This window comes from Zerene cesonia, chromosome 15 (genome assembly GCF_012273895.1).
Source record: "Zerene cesonia ecotype Mississippi chromosome 15, Zerene_cesonia_1.1, whole genome shotgun sequence".
Classification (NCBI taxonomy): domain Eukaryota; kingdom Metazoa; phylum Arthropoda; class Insecta; order Lepidoptera; family Pieridae; genus Zerene; species Zerene cesonia.
The window spans coordinates 7794241-7818627 of NC_052116.1; the positions used below are offsets into that span (position 1 = coordinate 7794241).

The 24387-nt window shown below is 33.5% G+C and overlaps 1 protein-coding gene across 1 annotated transcript in view; it reads left to right on the forward strand.

The window, feature by feature from the left end:
- The window catches only part of LOC119832344, a 79969-nt gene extending 55887 nt beyond the window's left edge, over positions 1 to 24082 (forward strand). The window contains exons 3-6 of the mRNA XM_038356007.1: positions 8114 to 8291; positions 9810 to 9949; positions 21562 to 21793; positions 23497 to 24082. Of these exons, the coding sequence (XP_038211935.1) occupies positions 8114 to 8291; positions 9810 to 9949; positions 21562 to 21793; positions 23497 to 23597 (651 nt within the window). The 3' untranslated portion in view covers positions 23598 to 24082. The remainder of the gene's footprint in view (positions 1 to 8113; positions 8292 to 9809; positions 9950 to 21561; positions 21794 to 23496) is intronic.
- The last annotated feature ends 305 nt before the right edge of the window (positions 24083 to 24387 follow it).

The window sequence follows — 24387 nt, forward strand, 5'->3', positions numbered from 1 at the left end:
GCGGGTTGGCAGATGTCACATGTCGTCGAATTTTTGATTCTCGGACATGCCGGTTTCCTCACGATGTTTTCCTTCACCATTTTAAGCAGTGCTGATTTAATCCACATGCGCAGATAAATTGAAAAATAAATTTATGTCCTGCACGCTCGCCCGGTCTCGAACCTCGACTTATCAATTTTGAAGTCCGAGGTTCTGACCACTGAGGCACCACTGCTTTTAAATAGAAATAAAAATAAAACAGAATTTCATCGATCTGATTTACCCGTTATTTAGTAAGTGACTATATAAATAACGATTTATTCAATTCAACAGGTCCGTCCCGCAATATGGTTTTTAATGAATAAAAATATTTAATTAGAGGCAGGCATTCATGATCACGTTTACAGTAAATAAATTTTAAAACCGAGGTTAAATCCAATGATGTGAAATAAGTTTTATATTTTTGCGTTATTTCTTTTATGTGTAGTAAGTGTATTTATGCACGCTTAATATTTTAAGATTAATTTATTTCAGAACTTTTTTTATATTTTTTATCTTTAAAAAGAAGTTTAGGAGTCTTTATAATGTATTTAATATATTTCGCTAAAATAGACATAGACATGTTATAAGTTGAATCAATAACAATCACATAAAAACACAAAACAAACTTAAAAAACCATTTCTCTGTTTACTCAATGTAATGAGCACACATAGGACAAAGTGTAAGAAATATATAGTCTTACAAATGTATGATATATCACATATGTTCGTATATTTGTATCACGGGCGAAGCCGTGGCGAACAGCTACCTCATAATATGTACACAGAAGTTGAAATGGAGTTTCATTCATCCTCATATTATATATTACATATTTTTCTATTCTATAGAAGTAATTTAGCTCCTTAGTCTGGAACAACCTTTAAACGTCACAAGACTCACTTCTCATAAACCCATTTAAAACTGCTTACTCAAGGCCACGTAATGCGATCTCGTTAATATGCATAACGACCTCATTAATACCCACTGAGTTCCATCATTAATGACAGCCTTGATCCAGACCGCTGCATTTTATGCCCACGTCTTAAACGTGTCTCGGATTACGTACCTAGTTGAGTTGGTACCTAAGTAGAGTAGGTACCTAACTCACGATATGTTTGATTGGTGGATCAAATTGTCACTTCTAGCGCTTAATCGAGTCTTCACGCTGATGATTATAAATGTGACTTTACTACTAGTTACCGCGACTTCTCCTGTGCTATTTCAGACTGAAAATAAGCACATGTTACCTGTACAAATTTGATAAAATAAATGGAAGTATTTTAGAAGTCGTTACGAAATCGTAACCATTTTATGATACCGAATAGATAAACCGTAGTTTCATGCGAATTGCACTCTTGTGAACAATTTGCATGGCGCTATGGTTTACCGTGTATTAATGATGTGCTTTCGTATTCGGTTCTATTAGTGAGATTGCCAAAGACAAATATTCAAAACCTATTTATGCATGTTCTCAAAATTCCGTTTATATACAGCCAATTTCATCCCAACTTTGTACGCTTGGACAAAATTACATCGTTGCTTGTTGGCCTTTACATGGCCTGATAATTATGTCATAGCATTTTTTTTTTCAAATGGTCAACTTTAAATCTTCTAAATGACTATCTGTTACTTGCAGCTTCGCAGGCTTGGTCAAAACTTGTGTCTAAATATTTGTAACGAATAAAAATTAATGCTACTAGCCCTATTTTACTAGTAACTAGCTGTGACCCGCGGTTGAAACCGCGTAAGTCCGTATCCCGTAGGAATATCGGTATAAAAAGTGCCTGTGTTATTTCAGTTGCCCAGCTATCTACGAAGCGAATAGTATTATTATTCACCAATAGATGTCAGGAAAAAAAAACACGAATAAAACACGAATATGATATTATTTCAGTTGTCCAGCTGTCTACGAAGCAAAATAGTATTACTATTCACCAATAGATGTCAGGGAAAAAAAACACGAATAAAACACGAATATGACATTTTCTAAAAAAAATTCCTAGCTAGATCGATTTATCGCCCTCGAAAACCCCTATATACTAAATTTCATGAAAATCGTTGGAGCCGATTCCGAGATCCCAATTATATATATATATATATATATATATATATATATATATATATATATATATATATATATATATATATATATATATATATATATATATATATATATATATATATATATATATATATATATATATATATATATATATATATATATATATACAAGAATTGCTCGTTTAAAGGTATAAGATAAGCAACATTATAATATCTAACTAAAAAGAATATAATATTATTATTTTCATACCTGTAAACCCCAGTAAAGCAAACGCAAACGAATATCAGTAATCGCAATTGTTTATATTTTGAAATCCCTAAACTCATACAATATTCTTAGGATACTAAAAAGTCACGGAGTCAAATAAACATAACATTTATAATCTGCGGTAAAGATTTCATCCCATTGAGCAGTTAAAGACGTCGCTGATACCTCCAAATAGATAAAAGCGAAGCATCAGGTGCTGCTTGCGGGTGCCGCGCACGAACCTCGTTATATTTTATTATCTCTTTAAAAATTCTCAACTGGCCCTCAAATAAAACGTTGATAGGCCATTACACTTGGGTTTTAGTGGTGTTACATTATTCATAGATTTCGTTGAGTGTGTGCAGCTTCATAATCCGCTAGTTGTTTGTAAGCGAGAGCATTGCAATTACATCGTGTGTTTAAGTGTGCTTCGGAATCTTCTGGAAATTTCATGCTATTTTTGCTTGCATTAGAGTAATGAAGATCTTTGTGGTATTGCCCATTTTAAGGTAAAGCTAAAAACAAAAAAAAAATGTTTGAAATCTGTAGTATCTGAATTTACAGAAATAGCTTATACCTACAGTAAAAAATAACGTATTATTTAGACATGACTTGTTTTCAATATTTCTTTATTTTTAATAGAAACAAGTAGTATTGCTAGGAAATTCAGTATATAATAAATACATAATATTATTTTGACATAAAATATTTCAATTTCTAACACAATAAATAAGTCGTTTCTTAATTTGCAATTCTATCCACATCTATTCTAATTATATAAAGTTGAAGAGTTTGTTTGTTTGTTTGAACACACTAATCTCAAGAACTTTGGTCCGATTTGAAAAATTCTTTCACTTTTAGACAGCCCATTTATTGAGGAAGGCTATATATGTACCACGGGCGAAGCCGGGGCGGACCGCTAATATGTAATAAAAAACAATCAGCTCCTAAAAGTTGCTATACAGGAATTTTAATTAAAAACATCCTTCTATTTCAAAAGAATACGGAAAATAAAGAACATACAAATATAATAATTGAATAGATACGCCAAATGTTTACGTAAAAGGTTTTGCAAACTTTTAATTTAATTTTTGGTCAGTCTTGCAAACGAAAAGCGTAACCAGCACAAATTTAAATACGTACTGGTTAGCTTTCCAGTATAAGCTGAGTTTGCACGCACGCACTTCAATTTCTTTTAAGTGAAGGTACGTATGAATGTAATTATAATAATGATGTGTAAACAACCTAATTCAATTTTTTTTTTAATTCAATGAGTGCCATAGTTCCGCTTATTAATATAAGTTATTTACGTCCTTGCAAATAAAGATTGATAAAATGTTTACATAATAAATTGAATGAAATAGCGTAATAAATAAATTAATCAAATTATGCAAATAATACTGTCAAAATTTTTGTAAACCATTCCTAACCCGTAACTTAGTCGAGTGAAATAAAATAAAAAAATAATCAAATGGAAGTTGGACTCACGACACTAAGGGTTCCTAATAAATAAAATAAAGAGGAAATGCAAAAAACACCATGCCAATTTATAACCATGCCCTTCGTTGCCTGACCTCGGTGCTACTATAATAACAAATAATCCAAAATTATTTATTAATTAAAGCGACAACAGAAATTCATCATCTCTCAAAATTTTCACTGTCCGACTATCACGGTTCTTGATGTACAGTCGGGTGACGGACAGACGGACAGTCAGACAGACAAATGGACAGTGACGTTTTAGAAGTAGGGCTTTACCCTTCGGCTACGGAATCCCAAATGCTCAAAAGGGTAAATCTTTAAGAATTCAAAACGTGAAAATTCTCATTAAATTATTCTGCTAGAAACATATTTCGCTCGAACTTAGCGCAAGTTAAATAAAGGCTGGATTTGATACACGAGTAACTGTCACAGTACACCAGCAATATGAAATACTAGGTGGTACAATTAATTTGAGGGAAGAGTTAGCGCTAGAATTCAAGCATATTTGAACCGAGTGTACATAGAAACTTATCGGAGCAGAGAAACCTATATAGTTATCTATTATATTATATTATATAAAAGATACAGTCAATATAATGTGAACAGGTTGGTTCTGTCGGTTTCATGAGGAGTGTATTTTTGGCATATTATGTTAGTGAAGGATCTGGTGGGTCGCTTGATGGTGTGCTACCACCGCCCATGAACATTTGCAGAAACCTAATACCTCTGCAAATGGTTTGTCGTCATTAATAGAAAGGAGATGGTATGGGAAAAAGAAAAGATTGCAGTGAAACATAGTATATTACTGGGAGGGTACCATGTATCCCTCCTTACAAAGATTGTTTTTAAGTTAGAAAATATAATAGGATTCAAATAATTTATATTTTTTCTGTGTGTTCCATTTTAATGTCGATACTATAATTTTATTACGAAAATGAACGGGCTTGGTTTATAGATGGAACCTTGTGAATAAACAGTTAGGTACTCTAAATTTGTCTGAATATAAGGTGAAGTACTGGTATCACTTTATTTATATATGACTGATTGTTAAGGTTTATTTTATCATTGCAATGGTAGTTTTATTTCCATAAGTTTCTAGAAAACTGCGAATAATTTTGCACATTCCTTTTCAACTAATTAAAATCTCATACTATTGTAAATGTATGAAATTAAAATGACGATCTCTTAATAGCATGTGACTTTTAGTAATGTCCTGTATCTCAATTCAAAACAGTGCAGGTAGTGCTTCTATTAAATAAAATGGCAATGAGTTTCTATGAAAAGAAACTCTTTTTAAATATATTATGAGATAAAAATGTATGGAACATTGAAATGACGCTTCGCAGCAACGTCGCTCGCTACATACTTAATAAAATATTTTTCATGCAGGCACTTTATTCTAAGAATGAATGAACGAATTATTTCTTAGGCATCAAATGGCGTACTCTAAAGTGTATTGTGTTGCCAAGTAAAAATTCTTTTTGAATATTTCACGGGGTAATAAATCGTGCTTTTATTATTGCATGCTGAGCGACCTTTAGCATGGCTCGCGGAGTTTATTGTAATTTGTTGGGGCTAAAACATTTCGCTTTTGTAAAGTATAGTTGTCTAACTTTTTTGTATTATAATTTACAGTGACAGTCTAGTTTTTAATACAGCAAAGTGTTTAATGTGAATAATATAGAATACATTAAATCATCTAAATACGTTTGTAATAACTAATTTAAACATTGTATTTTATACATCGTTAGATAATTAATTAATTGCGCATTGCAATACATATTGCTGCCATTATAATATGTGTCTGAATAGTTTTACAATATAGGAGTCGGACACGCTTCGTCACGAATTGGGCCAGTATGAATCGCGGAAGTTACCACAATTCCACAGAAAGTAGCATATAAATTTTTCTCTCTTTCGTACGATGAGTGGGGGAGCTGGAGGCCCGTATTTTTGAGGAGTCGGGAGTCCTTTACACATCTCTTATCCCATAAAAACAGACAATACATTTGCAGAGTTCCTGCCTCTCCAAATTTTCATGGATAGTGGTGATCTCTTACCATCAGGCGAATGACCAGCTCGGTTGCCCGCTGTGAGATAAAAAATAGCTTTTGGTAGCAGTTCTCAGTTTTGCGCTCGTAAACTATTACATTTGTAATTTGTATTTGCTGCTACTTCAACATCAGTAAGATGGACTTTAGAAATTATTGATTTTACAAAGTGTTAATTCAATAGAAATAAGCTACTATGTATTTTACAAGTTGAATATTATAGTTTGATATTTATTCATCAAGTACTTATTGTTATATACACGCCATATTTAACATTATAAGTAACCTTGTAAGTCAAACACTGTCTAATTAAAGACTGTTTACCTAAATGTGTAGGTGTGGTTGAGACACACAAATTAACATAAGCAACGTAAACAGAAGGAAAATGTTTCAGCTCTGTAACGTTGATAATTATTAAAATCTTTCAAATTCCAGTTATAATTATAAGAAGAAGTGATATTTTATGAACTCTGTTTTTTTATTTAGTATTATTATAATTTTTTAACGTATGAAGTGTAAAGTTACATTACCAATAAAATAACACCTTAATATTTTGGACTGCAGCGATGAATAATATAATATCTTCATATCCTGTACATTTTAAGCACCTCGTGGTAGGAAAAATTTCGCAACATTGCCCCGGAATTTAATACATTGTCGTGTATGCTAGCAACGCGAAACAAAAGAGCGTCTAAAACAATAAAAATACATAGAAATCCACAGCAGAAAAGCCACAATAACGGCATACCGATGCCTATAAAGTCTAACGGACATTCGATACCATTAGTGAAATCCTACAAAGGCCCAGCTAATAGAAATTCTGAAAAACCACATCGTTCCTATTTTGAATTTCAAATGAAACAAACATTTTTCTATTCGCGAATTCACTAGACACTTGATAGCGGTTGGATTCGAAATTCATGGCGTGCGAAGTGGACAGGTTTAGATAATAGAAATTACTAAAAATTAATAATCATTTTATATGCTATACGACTTCGAATTACTGATCTACATAAGGTGTATAATATATAAGGCGTATTATCATAATAGCGAAAGTTTATAAGTAGTGATGTATCTTTGTTACACTTTCACGCGAAAGCAGCTTATGGTATCTTTATGAAATTTCGTACAGAGATAGATTATAGTCTGGACTAGTAAATACGCTATTTTTACCCTGGTACCAAGCGAATGACGCTGCGGGATACAGTTAGTAACTTATAACATAAACATCGACCGACACGAGCAATTTCCATAGACATTAGCAGATAAGTATTTCATCATCATCATCAGCCCATATATGTTCCCACTGCTGGGACACAAGCCTCCTAAAAGGGTTCAGGCCATAATTCACCACGCTGGCCAAATGCGGGTTGGCAGATGTCACATGTCGTCGAACTTTCGGTTTCCTCACGATGTCGTCCTTCACCATTTCAAGCGGTGGTGATGTTATTTACATGAGTAGATAAATTGTCGATATTTTAAGTCCGAGGTTCTCACCACTGAGCCACTACTTTTACAGTAATTCGAAGTATTTTCTTATGATAAGTATTTATGCTAAAAAAACTTTAAACATACGAGAAGAGAGCACAAGGTTACGCTGAAATTAAATTGATATTTTATCGTTATTTAAGGAAATGTCATGTAAGTTACTTTCTATATTTATAATCTAACCGTCAAATGATTCACGTCAAATGTGCGGAAATTAAACTCCTAGCTGTCCGATACCCCACGGAATAGGAGCTTAGCGAACAGACGTTTATTGAAAAATATCGCTTTATTTAATCTGTGGCATAATTTCATGTTTTATTTAACAATTACTGTCATGTCGCGGCGTGAGCAATCTTGAAGGCTCGCTGTTTTCTGTATAATTTTATTTTCATTTGTTTATAAGAACAATTATGTATGTTGTTCACTTAAAATTTGAATTGGATATTTTGCTTTTTATTCGTATACACATATAATGACATGTGTTGTGACAATGACACGTGTAATCATGTGTTGAATTGAAAAATGTGTTGTGTTTTACTCATATATTTTGAACATCTGCAAAAATGTATATTACACCATTGTAATATTATAAATGATTATTAAACAATAAATAAACGCACACACTTATAAAATAACTTCGAAACTAGTTTGGAACCGAACAAAGCAGTGTGGACTTACCAAAACATATAATACCGTGTATTTGTTTGCCTGTACGATTGTTGATATCAGACCAATGCCTGATTATATATACTCTCCTTGTTACAGTACGAAACCAGAGCTTTCAACAGTACGGGGATATCGGTCACGAATAATTCGTGTGACTCCTTCGTCTGTGTTATATCAGTGCGACCAGAGCCCGGTACAGCCATATATACCTGTGAGGTATCGAGCGAAGGCCCTCGGTTCGCTGTTGACAGAAGATCAGCAAATATGACGCTGTCTGGTAAGCCCAACTGAATAATGCTTGTACGATTATAAGTGACAGAATGAACGAATAAATTTACGTGTTAGAAGTTAAAAGGGGATTGCATACTTTAAAAAATGTCGGTTTTGCTCTAATATATTACTGTTGTCGTTTGTTTTAGTGCCTGGGAATTATAAATAATGGTGAGATATGTGTGACCAAGTGTATATTTTTTACATATTGTTTTTAGAATGAAAAATACCTTTTTACAAACTATAGATTTTTAGGCTCTATCCAATATCTTTGGTATAATTCAATTAACCTAATTTTAAACAGTTAAAACAATACTATAGACGTAATATAATATCATGTGCCGATAAATCATTAAACTAATTAAATACTTAATTATAAACACGATGGAGGTTATTAAAAGACTCAATTTACGGCATGAGTCATAAACACAGGCCTTCATTAAAATAACTAGATAGTCATAAATACATATTAAGTTATGACACTCTTTCAAACCATTAAATAACTTTATTAAAACGAACAACAGGGAATACTAAGCGAAGCCATGAAAGAAATTACAATTCTTTTATCTCTACATTTTTCCAATAACTAAAAGAAATTAATTGTCGACTGACCCAGGAAACTCGGTTGGTAAAACGTTTTGTTTAAAACAATAATGTATTTTACTTAGGAGTGTCATAATTGGCGACTAGATTTCTTTTGAAATTTTATGCGTAGTGGATTTTTGAAGAAAAGGCAGTAAGACACTTTTGACGACCTTTGATGGGTATATCTCGACCACTGTTTATTTTACTAAGAAACTTCATCATCATCAGCCCATACACGTTCCCACTGCTGGGACACAGGCCTCCTATGGGAGTATGACCAAGAAACTTATTGGGAAATATTTATTTCATTATTAAAGACCAATCCAATGACCTCTGTTCACTTACCTCTTCTTTGAAAATCCACTAAGTACAAATTTTGTAGTTCACTCGTAGTGCGAGCGGTGCTGCGGGCGCAAAGCTAGTAAAATGAATAATCTGAAAAATCTATTTTATCAATAGAACTGCACTGTGTTCTGAACAAATTGTGCACTTTTGATCAAAATTTAACGCATTCCATCAACCACATCGCAATGGGATACTTACCGCCTCAGAATATGCATTGTAATTGATCCTCCGTGTCCTTTATTTGCGAAAGACTACTAACCACGCTTCGCAAGTTAGTCTTTGCGTATTGGCATATTATCTGATAATTTAAACTACAATCTCTAAATTTAATTTGTATTTGTTACGTTTGCAGGCTTTGGATAAACGAGTTGGTTGGTAGATGCATAATTTATCCAAACTTCTTGGTCCGATCGAAAGTGCAGAATAATTGCGCTGCAAGTGCAGTTGCAGTGCAAAATAAAAGCGATATAAATTTCAAATGAATCACTAGTCTCGAAAGAATGTTTGATAAAAGTCGAAGACATAACATTCCATTCCATTGACTCTCTCATTTGTTTGCATTCATAATAGATCTAATCAGGCTCATTACCAACAGTCTTACCAGAATACGAGCCTCTGATCACCGGTCTGCCAACCATCGTGCAAGCTGGTGAGCAGGCGTTCGTCAATTGTACATCAGACTACTCGCTCCCACCAGCCACGATCGACTGGTATGTGGATGCAGAGTTGCAAGAGGTATGTATTACGATACTCATTTATTACCACCGACACCGAATGACCACTTGTAACTCAAGAATGGCTGAGCGGATTTAAATTTTTATTTTTACTTTGTCTCCGCTTGGATTATGATAATGTGAATAGGCCGAACAATGACAGTGCGAACAGCTATTTTATATATTAATACTATTAAAAGTACATTATTTAATATGAGTCTATTATTAACTAGCTTACTAACTTAAGCTGATATCCCGGCGAAATTGGTAAAGAACGAGATGTTATATTTTTCCTTATATTACTTATCTTTTAAACCTTCTCTGGAATATTATGAATGCATAAAAACCAAAATTACCCAGCCATTCTCGAGCTTTAAAGACAATTGTAACATAGATGATGCACCTACTCTTCGAAGTCACATTGATGGCAAGAAAAACAAATTATTCGAAGAAAGTTATTATTGCTTTCTTTGATTCCCTGAGGATGCCCCTTAATTTTTTATACGACTTCCAAAGAAACTGAATATCAATTCATTTACTTTATTTTATGACGAAATTTTTTGGTTTTGTCTATTATCTGTTATTGTAATACCACTGTATACAGATCTCACATACAACTTATGAACACTATAAACGTCATAATATCTTTGTCTGTACCCTTTTTTCTAATCTATCTATCTACCTTATCTTTCCTGCCTATGTACCTTATCTTTCATTTTCTTATATCGCAAGGTTGCCTGGAAATCATTTCAAAATTATAAGGCCGCCAGTTTAAATAACGAAAGCTTTTGTGTGTGTGTTTTTTTTTCTTGGGCATGCAATAAATAGTTTATAAAATATGTATAAATTTAAAGCGTCCTGCAAATTTAAATGTTTCAAAATACGTCAATCTGTCAGCGTAGTTCTGAGCAGAAACTATCTACACTATAAAGGGTTTATTGTGTCCGAACTGTCACTGTGTCCTACATGGATTACTGGATCCTCGTCAACTTTGCAACCGCTAGTTATGATGCCATGTTTACTTTATTGTTAGGCGGAGTTGATAAAAGCGGCTTTGATATGGCAACTTTGCAAATGAGGATTTACGGCGGTAACTATAGCGTGTACAGAATTGATACACGTGGCTTTATCAAACCAGGTGTCTGAAATTTTCTTTACTTACTGATTGGATTAGCTAATTCGAAGTAGTTTAATTTATATAATTATACATATAAACATTCCTCTTTAATCACTCTATCTGTTTAAAAGAACCCATCTAAATCAGTTTCGTAGTTTTCAAGATTTAAGCATACATAGGGACACAAGGCATAGGGACATGGGGACAGAGAAAGCGACATATACATTTTATACTATGTAGTGATGGAGGTGAATGTTCCAATGAAATAAATGATTTTTAAAAAGAAGGTACCACTGAGGAAACTAATCAACAATGGCAGAGATACTCTAATCTCATTATTATCGTGGCATCACGCGCACGCGCAATTTACGCAAATTTTACGCAGTTTTCAACTTTGCAGCCTAAGTGTGGTCCATTTACCTGACAAAGGCCTAGTGACAAAAGAACAAGAACAATTCAGACCTCGGTTATATTACACCATCAAGAACAATACAACGCTGAGGACAGTCCATTATCACATCGCAAAAAGTGTAGCCTCAAAAAGTCCGTTGAAATCTTGCGGACGTTATATAAATAGCAGATATAAAACTAGGCTATCTTCTCACATAATACATCCTAAGAAATTTCGTACGAACGCTTTCAGTAGTCTTATTTACAATGCAACTAAATGTCGGAATCCTGCTTCGTCCCTATCGCGACTTTCATAATGTGAGGAATTTTAAAATAACGTATAAAAATTGTCTTCTTACAAGGCAGGTGGGCCGATTTTAGTTATATGGTAAATGATTACTACGCTTGGTTCAATTTTGTTACAAATAAGAAGTAAGAAGAATTCGTAATCAAACTTTGTTATATAATAATACATACATATTTTCGAGCTATGTGAGTATTGCTCTCACTGTATGTGACTATTTAAATTTAGTTTGTCAGACTGTTGATGAGGGCCCACTGAAAACCAGCAGAAATATATCTGCAAAAGTTCATGGGCGGTAGAGCGTTTACCATCAAGCGAACCAATATATCAGTTAAGACTAACTTAAAAAAGCTAGATTTAATGCAAAACTTTTTCTCTTCATTCTTGCGTTAGGAATTTATGATTTATTCTATTTCATTTGAATTGTCTGTGGAAGAGGAGAAAAAAAAGAGGAGAAATATTTTGATTTCATATGCTAATATTAAAACAATGTATTTTCGCAGGTTTTCTTTTTAAATAAAAAAAAAAATACATCACTGTTGCTAGAGTCTTTATTCAGTTTAGATGTCGTATAAATGAATTTCACAATTCTTTATACAATAAATACTTCTTATACTGAGCTGGAAATAGAATGAACTAGCACAAAATTGGAAAATATTAACCGATTTCTTGAGTCCTTTCGTTTGAGTTTGGTACTTCAATATCAAACTGTAATGCTATGTTATTTATTTTATAAACTTATTTATTTTGTGATCGTGTTTATTTATAGAAAGTTCGGTTGAATTGTTTCCTATAACTAATGCATTATTCAAGGGGACGATGTTATTTAGATATGAAATACGTCATAAAAATATTATTGAGTTGTTTGTCAGTTTATGATCCCCTGAAGAACCTAGTTTCACCGTGAAGAGAGCAGGAATAATGCCTTTCTCTTTTATATAATTTACCTACATTTTAAGCAGTCGGAGGTTTGTATGCGTAGCGTAAGAAAGTGTAGAAGTCATGAAGTTAATTAATTACTTTTCACATTTATTTCACATTTAAGTATGTAGGTCAATATTTTTGTTCATTCATCATAATTACGAGTGCAAAACTACAACTAAATTACGATAGCACTCATTTAAATAGACACAAAAGGAAAAATAAATATACTATGTACTCTAACACAATGCCTTAAAGTTTTCTTTTAATAAAATTTTAATACATAGTTTTCTTTTATCAGCCATCATTTTATTTTATTCAATATCCTCTACAAAGTGAAGTATTCATCATCGCACGAACTATAACATCAATCGGATCTTATAAAAGCTTTTCCAAGTATAGAATAAACGTATTATTTGTCCTTACATTTATACCATCAAGAACAATGCCGCACTGGGGACACTCTATTATCACGTCTCACAAAAGTGTGTTAGCGCAGGAAGTCCTGTTGAAATATGAAAGCACGATGTTGATTACATCTTTTCCCTTTTGAGGACGGTCGCATTCGGTTGAAATCACGGGATGTCACGTAACTCCCGCCAATTCAGTTTGGATTAGGAATGATGACGCTTCTATAGTAACTTACTTATTATATGGGTCAAAATATACGTGTAAATCCAACTGGGGCGTATGGTGTTATGATTTTTGATGTTAAAAAATACATATAATAATATCTGATCGACTCTATTTTCCGATTTTTCTTTAGTTTATTGATGGAAGAAGGAGTGAATATAGAATTTTTATATTTTGATATGGTAGAAAGTGAACTTTAATTGAAATTCAAATATTTTTAGTCTTGTGACAGTTTGTTTATTAATAAATACCTTATCCCTTACCATTTTTTTTTCACTGTGATATCTATCAGTGTTCTTGTAGTTTCAGGCCATAGGCTTAAGAATTTATTTCCACATAATTGTAACAATCATGGATTTGCAACGTTACTCTTTTATTAAGAAAGAATCTACTCTTATAGTATTCATTTTACTATTATATTATATTCCGAAACACGTCCTCCGCTATACAACAGCGTTCATATTTTATTCAATTTATCATATCTGTTTATTTATTCTCTGGCGCTGGGTTGTAGGAGATGTAAATTGAATGGTAATAACTTATGAAGTAGAGCTTGTGTGAGCCTCTGAGGAACTTATGCGTAACTTCAGTTTAACTTGCGACGTTGCGTTCAATAAAATTGTCACATGGCAGATGTCATTGGTAATAGTTTCCATTTAAGAAGGTAGGAGAAATACATGTTCTGGCTGCCTGATCTTTTTATGAAAACAAATAAACGAGCAAGAATGGTGCTTTAGGAGGTATCGCGAAGTCTCACGAGTTATGTAGAAAATTTCAATTATTATATACAATTTCAAACCTACTTAAAGTTTGTTTTTTAATAAAAGAGTACTCAACAGCATTTACAAAGCTGTTATAACTTTTGCTAAGCTGTAGCTGGCTTTCGAAGGTGATAGTAGCCTCGTTTTATATGATGTTCATGTCAAACGCCTATAGGAATACAGAACAGGATAGACTATTCCCCAGGGTGGGGTAGTGGCAAAAAGTGTCGTGCAAAGTGTACTATATTCGTACGCTAGAGGTCCAAATGGTGTGCATGAAAGTTAGCTGACATAATTTCAAGAAAAATGTGGAAGAAAATTGCACGGTTATGGTATAACAAGAGGCACTTCAAAGAGAATAGCCATACAATAATAGTATACAATAACAAAATTAACAATTTCAGTATAATTATTCTTTGGTATACTATAATTGCTTTCTTTGTAATACTTCACCTCCTGAAAAGTTAATTAATTACAATCCGCGGTTTCGCCCGTCAAAATTAACGGATAATTTAACAAATTACCTTCGCATAATTAAAGATCTCATTCACCGCCTACATTTCCACGATATCCAATAACGGCTTCCACGTACCAGCTAGATACCTATGTAATATTTTCCATCCAGCGTACGATATTTCAAAGGAAGTAAATACGTTTCACTTTTTACGTCGGCACACATCATGCAGAGGCATTTTTACTTCGCTCTACTCGTAAAATATTCACCATTCACCAGGCGGAGGTACTAAAGAAACGTTCCTCAATGCGTGTTCCGAAATTCAAATATAAATAGCCTGAACTCGGCTCCTGTTGAATTCTTACTTATACGAGTGTGTACATGAAGACCAATTGCCTAATTATACCGTGTAGATTGAATTGGATTGGTGCTATATATTATAGAAATATCGTTATGAATGTATGTGTATACTAATTGTGGCATAATAAAACAGATTTTGGAGCGTTCAGCGACACAGAATACTATGTAGATACTAAATCCATATGTTTTGATAGCAAATAGATGTTAATTTCTTAAAACATGTTAATATTTTTGTTGATGAAGCACCGCCCATGAATATTAGTAGAGGTGTAAGGCCTCTGCAAACGGATTGCCAACCTAATAAGGAATTAGGGTAAATTCAGGATTAATGAGAGGAAAGGAATTAGAGAATTTGAGGAAGAGAGATTAGAGAATTAGAGAGATTAGACATTAGAATTTGAGGAAGAAGATTAGAGAAATAGAGGAATAAGGAAAGGAATTAGAGTATTAGAAATTAAAAGAGTAAGGATAAGGATACAGGCTTCTGACTATCTCACACAACGAACGAAACAGAATAGCATTTTCGTTCTGCTATTTTACACCGATTTTCTGAGGGGATGTTGTACCTTTCCCGGTGCGAACTAGCCCATTTCGTGTCGAAGCGTACTCGAGTCCTGCAATAAATATTTAAGGCGTTTAAGTTGTTTAACTTGTTTTACTCCTAAGCGCTTTATAACATTTTATTTGCATAGTGTCAAATAAATTATTGTTATTAATTTAATTGTAAAATCTAAAAGAATAAATAAACGTTTGAATTCTTATATTAGTTTTAATGAAGTATGACTTGTAATTTCGCGCAAAAGGCTTTTAATGAAATATAAAAATGGAATCTTTTGTAGCTTCAGCGAATTCTTTGTGTAAAATAATCAATCCTAAAAAACATTCTAGATATAATAGCATTATAATCAGTTTCGACCGGTCTTATATTTTACCGCGTCACTCGAATCATTTTTCTTATTTTGACGTGTTGAGGAAATTAAAACTGTACATGTGGTGGTTATTAATATGCGACTTTCTAGGAAAATATCCTATATAATGTAGACATTTAATGGGATTTATATACAGGGGGCTTGTACTAACATAATGCTTTCATAGAAAATGTTTCTGTTTATTTTTTGGTACTTAAAGTTTTTGTGTATGTGCGGTGCTGTGTGTTTATAGACAATAAATTTATTTCTTTCTTTCTTTCTTTCTTTCTATTTAAAACAATATGGAACTTCTGGATTCATGATGCATATATTGTGAATTTTAAATATTTGTGACACTCGAGCTTGCCATAAACATCTTTTGATATGGCTTCCATTTGCTATCAGATATAGGTATAAACGGAATATAAGTTGATAAAATAAAATCCATTGAGAAGAAATTATATGTCCAACATTAAACGTTGTAATTTAACCAGACAACGGAAAGCATTTTGTGGAGAATCAAACCCTTATAAAATACTAGCTGCGTCCCTCGGTTTCACCCGCGTAAGACCGTATCCTGTAGGAATATCGGGATAAAGAGTTGCCTATATGTTATTCCAGTTGTCCAGGTGTCTACGTACCAAATTTCATTGCAATCGCTTCAGTAATTTTTTGTGAAAGAGCAACAAACACACACACATTCTAACAAACTTTCGCATTTATAATATTTGTAGACTACATAAATTATTCATTAAACAGATATTTGAGTGAGTATGTATGATTAAAGGTGATTGTTTTATTATTTATTAATTAAAGATCCGATGTAGTAATATAATAAAACATAACATCCATGATATGTAAAAAACAATTTAATTCCTTCGTTCCTTGAGAGAAAATTTTAATTAACAATTTTATAATTACTTATCAACAATTCACGAGTACAACCCTTTCACTTTTGACAGGTGACAGGTACAATGTATGACTGACATATTTAAAAGGTATATCCCTATATATATAAAATTCCCGTGTCATAATGTTAGTTACCATACTCCTCCGAAACGGCTAGACCGATCCACATGAAATTTTGTGTGCATATCAGGTAGGTCTGAGAATAGGAAAAAATCTATTTTTCATACCTGTAAATAATAAAAGTAAGGCAGAACAGCATATGCCGGCTCAGCTAGTATATTGAATATATGTATTTGATCGTCAAAGACTGAAACCGTTGTGATCACAGTAAAAAGAGCTACTACTCGACATTCGTGACTCTAATGAAAGTCGTAACTCGATGTGGCAATGAAGAAATGCCACTTCACGTTCGGAGCATCAATTGGTCTACGAAAATGCTGATACATTCGCAAGAATACGCAACCCAACAGTGCGGGACGAATTTTGAAAATGTTTTTAGTATATGCGGGCGAACATTCGCACATAGTATGAATGCGTAATACGTATGCACACAACTGACCCGGGTCACACGAAGGCTGGTTGTAGATAAAGTATATTGTATTCTCCCGACTGTGTTGTCGTAGTCATAGCAGTCCAGTAGACACTGACATTAGCCCGTTGAAGCATTAGTATACAGGGGGTTTCGGGGGCGATAAATCGATCTAGCTAGGAATTTTTTTTAGGAAATGTCATATTCGTGTTTTATTCGTGTTTTTTTTTTCTGACATCTATTGGTGAATAATAATACTATTTTGCTTCGTAGATAGCTGGACAACTGAAATAACACATAGGCACTTTTTATACCGATATTCCTACGGGATACGGACTTACGCGGTTTCAACCGCGGGTCACAGCTAGTAATATTAGTATAGATGGTTAACAAGAACACATAGATTAGAAGGAACCTAACTATACCAAACCAGTATTAAAATTACATTAAGCGAAATGAAACACCTAATGAAAGCCTATACGAAAATGTTCAAAACATCCAAAATTCTTGACTCTTTAACATTATGAAAATAATGTTTTAATAATTGAAAGGGTCTCGGCAACCCAATAAAGGAAATTAAAGCCAGCTAAAGCAATCACGACTGTTAGATTACGTTTTGTAACCTTTAATAAATTATTTTCGCAAATCATCATTAGATTATCTTTTCAAGTGATAATGAATGTGATCCTGAATTATTAATCTATTCGGAATTTGTAATGGAATTTCAAAATTACATAGCTTCGAACGGTTTTGGTGTACTGTTTTAGTTTTTTTATTTTAATAGATTGCGATTTGACATTACAATGGGATGTAAATGAAACTATAGGTTTTAACAGCGTATTTTTATTTAAAAGTAAAATTGAAATTAGATTTAAATATATTTAGATATTTAACACGGACCTCTTAGAAATAATGTTTATTAATATTTCTTGTTGTACGTATAACATTAGTTTTCATAAGTAAATAAAATCGATTAAGTGCGAGTCTGAATCGACCGGGGGTTACATACAAATAAGCTAATAAATGTGATAGTGCCAAACACCACTTAACATACATTTTTGTTATATGGTAACAGAAACACATGATATCTAAAAATTTCAAACATCTAACTGTCACGGTTCATGAGTGATAGACGGACGGACAGACAGATACACGGCAATTATTATCCACTGGTACCTACGGAACCACAAAAATTAGTATCGCATCATCATATCGATTTTAGATGGAGTTTATTAATCTACTTACAAAACACGATCTATCACGGCTTAATACAATGACAGTTTAGTGAATAATGTTATTAGTTTGAAACGTCCATTAGCTTGCATTTATAGCAAAACTGGATAATTCGTTTACCCACTAGTTTATAGAAATTTGTATTGAATACTTGTTGATTTGTTCAATCATTCGTTTCTTAGACTATTACTATATAATACTATAATATAACTCAAAAGGGGGGTGTTGATTATTAGTTTGGTCGAATGTTCTGCAATTCTACATGCCTAGTTGATGTCAGTTGATAACAAATCGCAGCCAGTCACAAAGACTATTAATAAAGTGATGGTGGTTGGGTCGAACAATGAATAAACAACGTATGAGCACCAAAACACAATTCATACGAATACGCCACGTTTCTATGTGATTCGTCATTACATAGAATTCGACATATAAACGAGTTTGAACAAGCTATGAAAAACGACATCTGTATCTTAACTAACAATTATTCATGCAACAGAATATTAAAACACAATTAATAATCCGATACTACAATATCACAAACGTAAACTTTCTCGATCAATTATAACGGTATTTATTTAATTATTTCTACCCTCAAGTGGTGTTGGCAGAATATCAGCGTCAGGGTCCCATAGACTCTGACATTTATGCTGAGCCAAGACCCTTTTTAAGAACACGGTGCAAATTTGTCTCCGTCCTGTTTTTTTCTCTGTATGTTAATTTTTCTTTGTTTAATTGTCTTATTTTGTAATTGTCATGTATTTAATGTGTTCTTTTAATAAACTTTTTATCTATCTATCTGTCTATCTAAACTTAACGCAGCAGAGCCCCAGCTCAAAGCCGTTCCATTCGCCCAGCAACGAAGACGGGATTTGTCCAGTCACCAAAACCCATTAAACCATTAGTCGCATGCACGGATCGCAATTGTATCTGACCAATGAAGCGGACTTCCGTTCCTAATGGACCGGATATGGTTCGCTCGAGTGTAATCACTCAAAGACAGAGTTACTTGAGTGATTTGTGGCCAATTAGTTTCATTTGCGCGTGGAATTCGAGTTATTCTCTTGATTTGGCAATGTATCTCGTGCGTGCCCATATAATAACATGAATATTATTGATGTAAGACTTCTGTTATGTGATATCAGTATCATCGTTTGGAGAGCGATGTTTGTAAAGATAAAAAGAAAGAAATAACATTTTATTTTGATAATAGAAACGAACGAAAAGAAAAGAGAACATTAAAATAAAAAACTACATAAAAATGATAATTTTTCACAAAAAATTCACGTAGTACTACTAAGTACATTTCTAGATTTTAAAATGGGACTAAATGATAATTTATGAAACAGAAAGAATCACGCCAATCAGTTGAAAATCCACGGCGATAGCTCTGTGAACCGTGACTGCTCCGTAGTAATAAATCCAAAAGTAAAACCTTCGAATTGAGAACCTCCTTCATTTTTAGGAACGTCTGTGAAAAAGTAACTTATTATTACAAAACCACGAATATGGTAGTACAATATATATGTATTTGGTTCTGTAGCAAAAATGTGAGGAACTCAGTATTACATAGTGAGTTGTATTTATGCTGGTTTATTGTATTGATGATATTTCCAATTCATTACATTGATCTGTTCTGCTTGAGTGAATTTTGTGTTTACTTATATCGTAGGATGTTCGAATACGATCCGCATTTTGGGGTTAAAAAAACTATAGTATGAAAGATCCAATCAAAAATCTATAAAGAAAGGCTTAAATAGACCAATATCTCGTCATGATGAAAACAACCTTTTAGGAGCAGATGTAGTATAAAATTTCATTTAAATGTGGCGTAAAATTAGTGTTACATTTCAATAATAAATATTTTACGTTTAAAACAATGCTTAACTAAACTAAAAAAACATAAAAAAATAGTTCTAAGAGTCATCACATATCTAGAGTTAAAAATGTATTACTCATTCAACAAAAATAACTAACAAATTGTACAACTGCATAGTAATATTTGAATCGATGCTAGCCATCAGTTTGTATACAATTTTAGTAAACCGTTCGAAGAGTGTAACCGTTATAAATATGCGCCATTCTCATAGTCGTAACACTCCAATGTGACAATATTACCGTGATGATATTGCATCGGCTATAAAGATAAAAATAAACAATATTCTCTTTGTACGACCATCGAATTAACTTTTAGATTTCCTGTAAATGTTATTCGTCGTAAACGATATAAGGGTAAGTGGTAACTGTAGCTTGACTGGATTCTATGAAATATAAATCTGTATAGGTGTGTTGTATAATATTATGTTATCTGTGGATCTATTTTTTTTTTTTGTTAACACTAAAACTTCTTTGTATAATGCAAAATCTTTATGAATTAGGAGATTTAGTTCTGGTTTGTTGATCTGTTATTTTGATACTTTACTTTACACTGTTTGTTGTATGTATAATATTATAATTTGTATGGTTTTTATTAATTTAATTTATATTTACGATTACGATATATTGATTGTTCTAACAACTGAATCTACACTGTATCTTCTCTCATCTTCTTTACGTCAAAATCCTCACTGCTGTGATCATTCTGCAGTCGTGTTTTCCTTGCTATTTCGCGCCATTTGTCCCGATCTTCTACTATTTTGTATCTATCATTAGCTAAATCAAACTCGAATATTGAATGATTGCCCTTCAAGGGCAAGGTTTACAAGTGTTCTATTTGATGCTTATATATAATAATCCAGTGGCTAGACTTTATAATCTAGCCACTGGTAATTTCAAGCTTTATTCCCACGACCCATTAATCTGTATATTAGGTGAAGTATGTTTAGAATCCATGTAAGTTACGCCATGTATAGCTAAAGAGAGACTGAACAAAATTTTGTGTTTTAGTCAATTGTTGGATTTGTCTTCGCCTGGATTAGGATAAAAAGGTAATTAGAGGCGAGCGATACATCACAGAGATATTAGAATTGTCGTGTATAACAGTATATAAAATACCTAATATGAAATCTATCCAACACTCTTCCCCTCTTAATAATATAATCAGGAAGTAAATGTCCAGGGGAACTTCCTTAACTTAGCCGCACGTTACCTCAAGTCTCAACGCCTTTACCCCCAGGATCCAGTGATCACCGGTCGCACGCATGTCTCCGGGGCCGACGGCGACGGGCTGCAGGCGTCCTGGCGCACCCTCCACGTGTACCCGGACGACTATTCGACGCACCGCGGGTACCTCTCGCTGGAGTGCCGCGCCACGGTGCCCACGCGGCCCACTAACGTACGGAGCATGGCTGTGCGTTTGTTCGTCGCGAGCCGCCCGCACATATCGTCTTATATGCTAAGTAAAAATAGTAAGTGCTATTTATTTTCTTTAACATATTTGGTTATACTAATAAATTGTAACTTTTCCTTTCCGTAACGTCTTCACCCGCGTCGTGAAGGCAAAATTTCTCTTAAGCTATTCCCGACCTAGGTGCCATTTTCGTGGGTTGTCCGCGATAAACAATCCTATGTCCTTTCTTGTGTCATAATCTATAACTGTACAAAATTTTTTCCGTAGCAATGTAAAATGGCGGCCTTATAGATGAAAGTTATCTCAGACAGCCAATATTCAGGCAAAGTACGAAACACACATACTAATAATATGTTTAGTAATCCAATTCATCAATGATTCTAAAATAATTATAAAAAGTGTTTCGTTTTTGATATTTATTTACCAGATATTGGAGAAACAAACAACATAAATGATAAAATTCCTGGAATCAAACTCGCGCGGTCGTTGGAAAAGTAACGCAAATGCAGAATAAATAGCATCCAATTTCCCTCGAAGATGCTTCAATTACAGACGCAATTATACCTGCAGGAATAAAAAAGCACACCGGTTGTAAAATTAAAAGCACTATGCTCTTTAAACCCCCGAGACTAGAGTTTACGAGAGCTCAGGAAATTCGCTCAACTCTCTGTTACTACATTTAAATATGACGACAATTTACAAGGAAAAATATCATAATTACAAGCTATTCGTGATACTCCACGGAGAATGTTTCACAGGGGTTCCGCTGCCATAATATTGTTTTAGGACGCTTTCTTGTCACGGTATTTGATGTATGCCGATAATATAATCGTGTACGTACATGCATTTTTGTCTGGCTTCGCAAATATTGGCGCCGAAATTTGAATTACGCTCGAATGTTGAACGTTGTGTAAAATTAATTTACTCTTAATCTTCGTAGCCATTAAGTAACATAATATTTTGTTGCCCATATGGAGCTATAAAAGCGAACCATGCGTAATTTATGAGAAAATAAGTGCTTTTCTCCAAGCTGCTTTTTTTACTAAATTGCCGTAAAGATTAACTGTAAATTAAAGGACAGAGAATAATAGAAACATACATATCAGTTTAAGAACTTGATGGCAATTCATGATTGATTGAAAATGCGAATCATAACGTTTAGATAATATGAGTGGACCTGAATCAAGAAAATTCTAAAAAGACAATCAATTTGTTCATCACATAAGACATTACAGGGTTAACATTGCGTCTACTCATCATAATCAATACATATCGTACTAGATAACGCGGCTAACGCTGTTCTGCCTTACTACTATCATAAAGATTGGACAAATAGATTTTGGCAGATTTTCAGAACTTTCCGATAGGCACACAAAATTTCAGGAGAATCGGTCTAGCTGTTTCGGAAGAGTATGGAAAGGAATATTGTAAAACGTGAATTTTATATATAAGACTAAACGCTCGTCCCGGCTCTGCCCGGATTTCAAGATTCCTGTTTTATCCCAAGGAGCATTTAATCGAGATAAAACAAAATATAACCCGAGTCAGTTTATACCCTGTGTGTATACCAAATTTCATCAAATCTGTTCAGCTAGTTTCAGCGAGATTGACGGACAAACATCCAAACAAATAGACTTTCGCATTAATAATATTAGTATGATTATCATTTACATGAACAAATAATACAGAACGGAGATTGGTGTAAATTGTTCAATGATTTGTTTAGTTTTATAAATGTATACCAGTTGTTTTTTATTCCAGGTGCTGTGTCGAGGAGTAGTGCGATAAGATACAAAACTGGCATGTGCATATGGACGATATTTCTATTGGCGAGAAGACAAGTGCCTTTACTAGTGAAATAATGTGACTGAAATGAACGAATTCGAATAGGTACAGTTGTGACGTTAATTACGTGTTAAATGTATGGATATCAATATTTGACATTGTTGTTGTTAGGTTGCTGTTATATTGTATTAATTTGTTCAAGTGCTAATACCAGGGAGAGGTTGTTTTAAGTGATGTTTTATTAAATATTCTACTGTGCGCGTATGTCATATGGAGATAATTATCTCAACTAATATTATAAAGTGACATTTGTGTTTTTGTATGTATGTTTGGAATGATTTCTCACAAACAACCACTGGACCGATTTTAAAAATGATTATAGGCTATATATGTACCAAGGACGAGGCCGGGGCGAACCGGTAGTATATTATAGTTTAGTTCGCGCTTGTTAATCTACCAGTTACATTGTCATTGTATTGTTATTATAGTTTATAGATTATTAGTAAAAAAATAATGAAGTATTTATGAATTGGGGACTTATATAGTTTATAACATTATATTGTGGACCGAGAAATCGACATATTTCGTTTTTTTTCCTTTAAGCGAGCGACTTCAGTTAAATCAGTAGGCTTACTATACGTCCCGGTTTCACCGGGATAGTCCCGGTTTGAGATCTCTGTCTCGGCGTCCAGGTCAAACTTGAACAGCACCGACACCCCAACCAATCGTTCCCCCGCGCCCCTTGGTAATATGTTTTCAATTCACAATAATTTTGATTGCATTTCAAATATGAAAAACACAAATTAAGCGAAAAGCAAAATGAAAATGAGCCTCTTTCTCTTCTGTGTCCCAGTTTGGCTCTTCGTA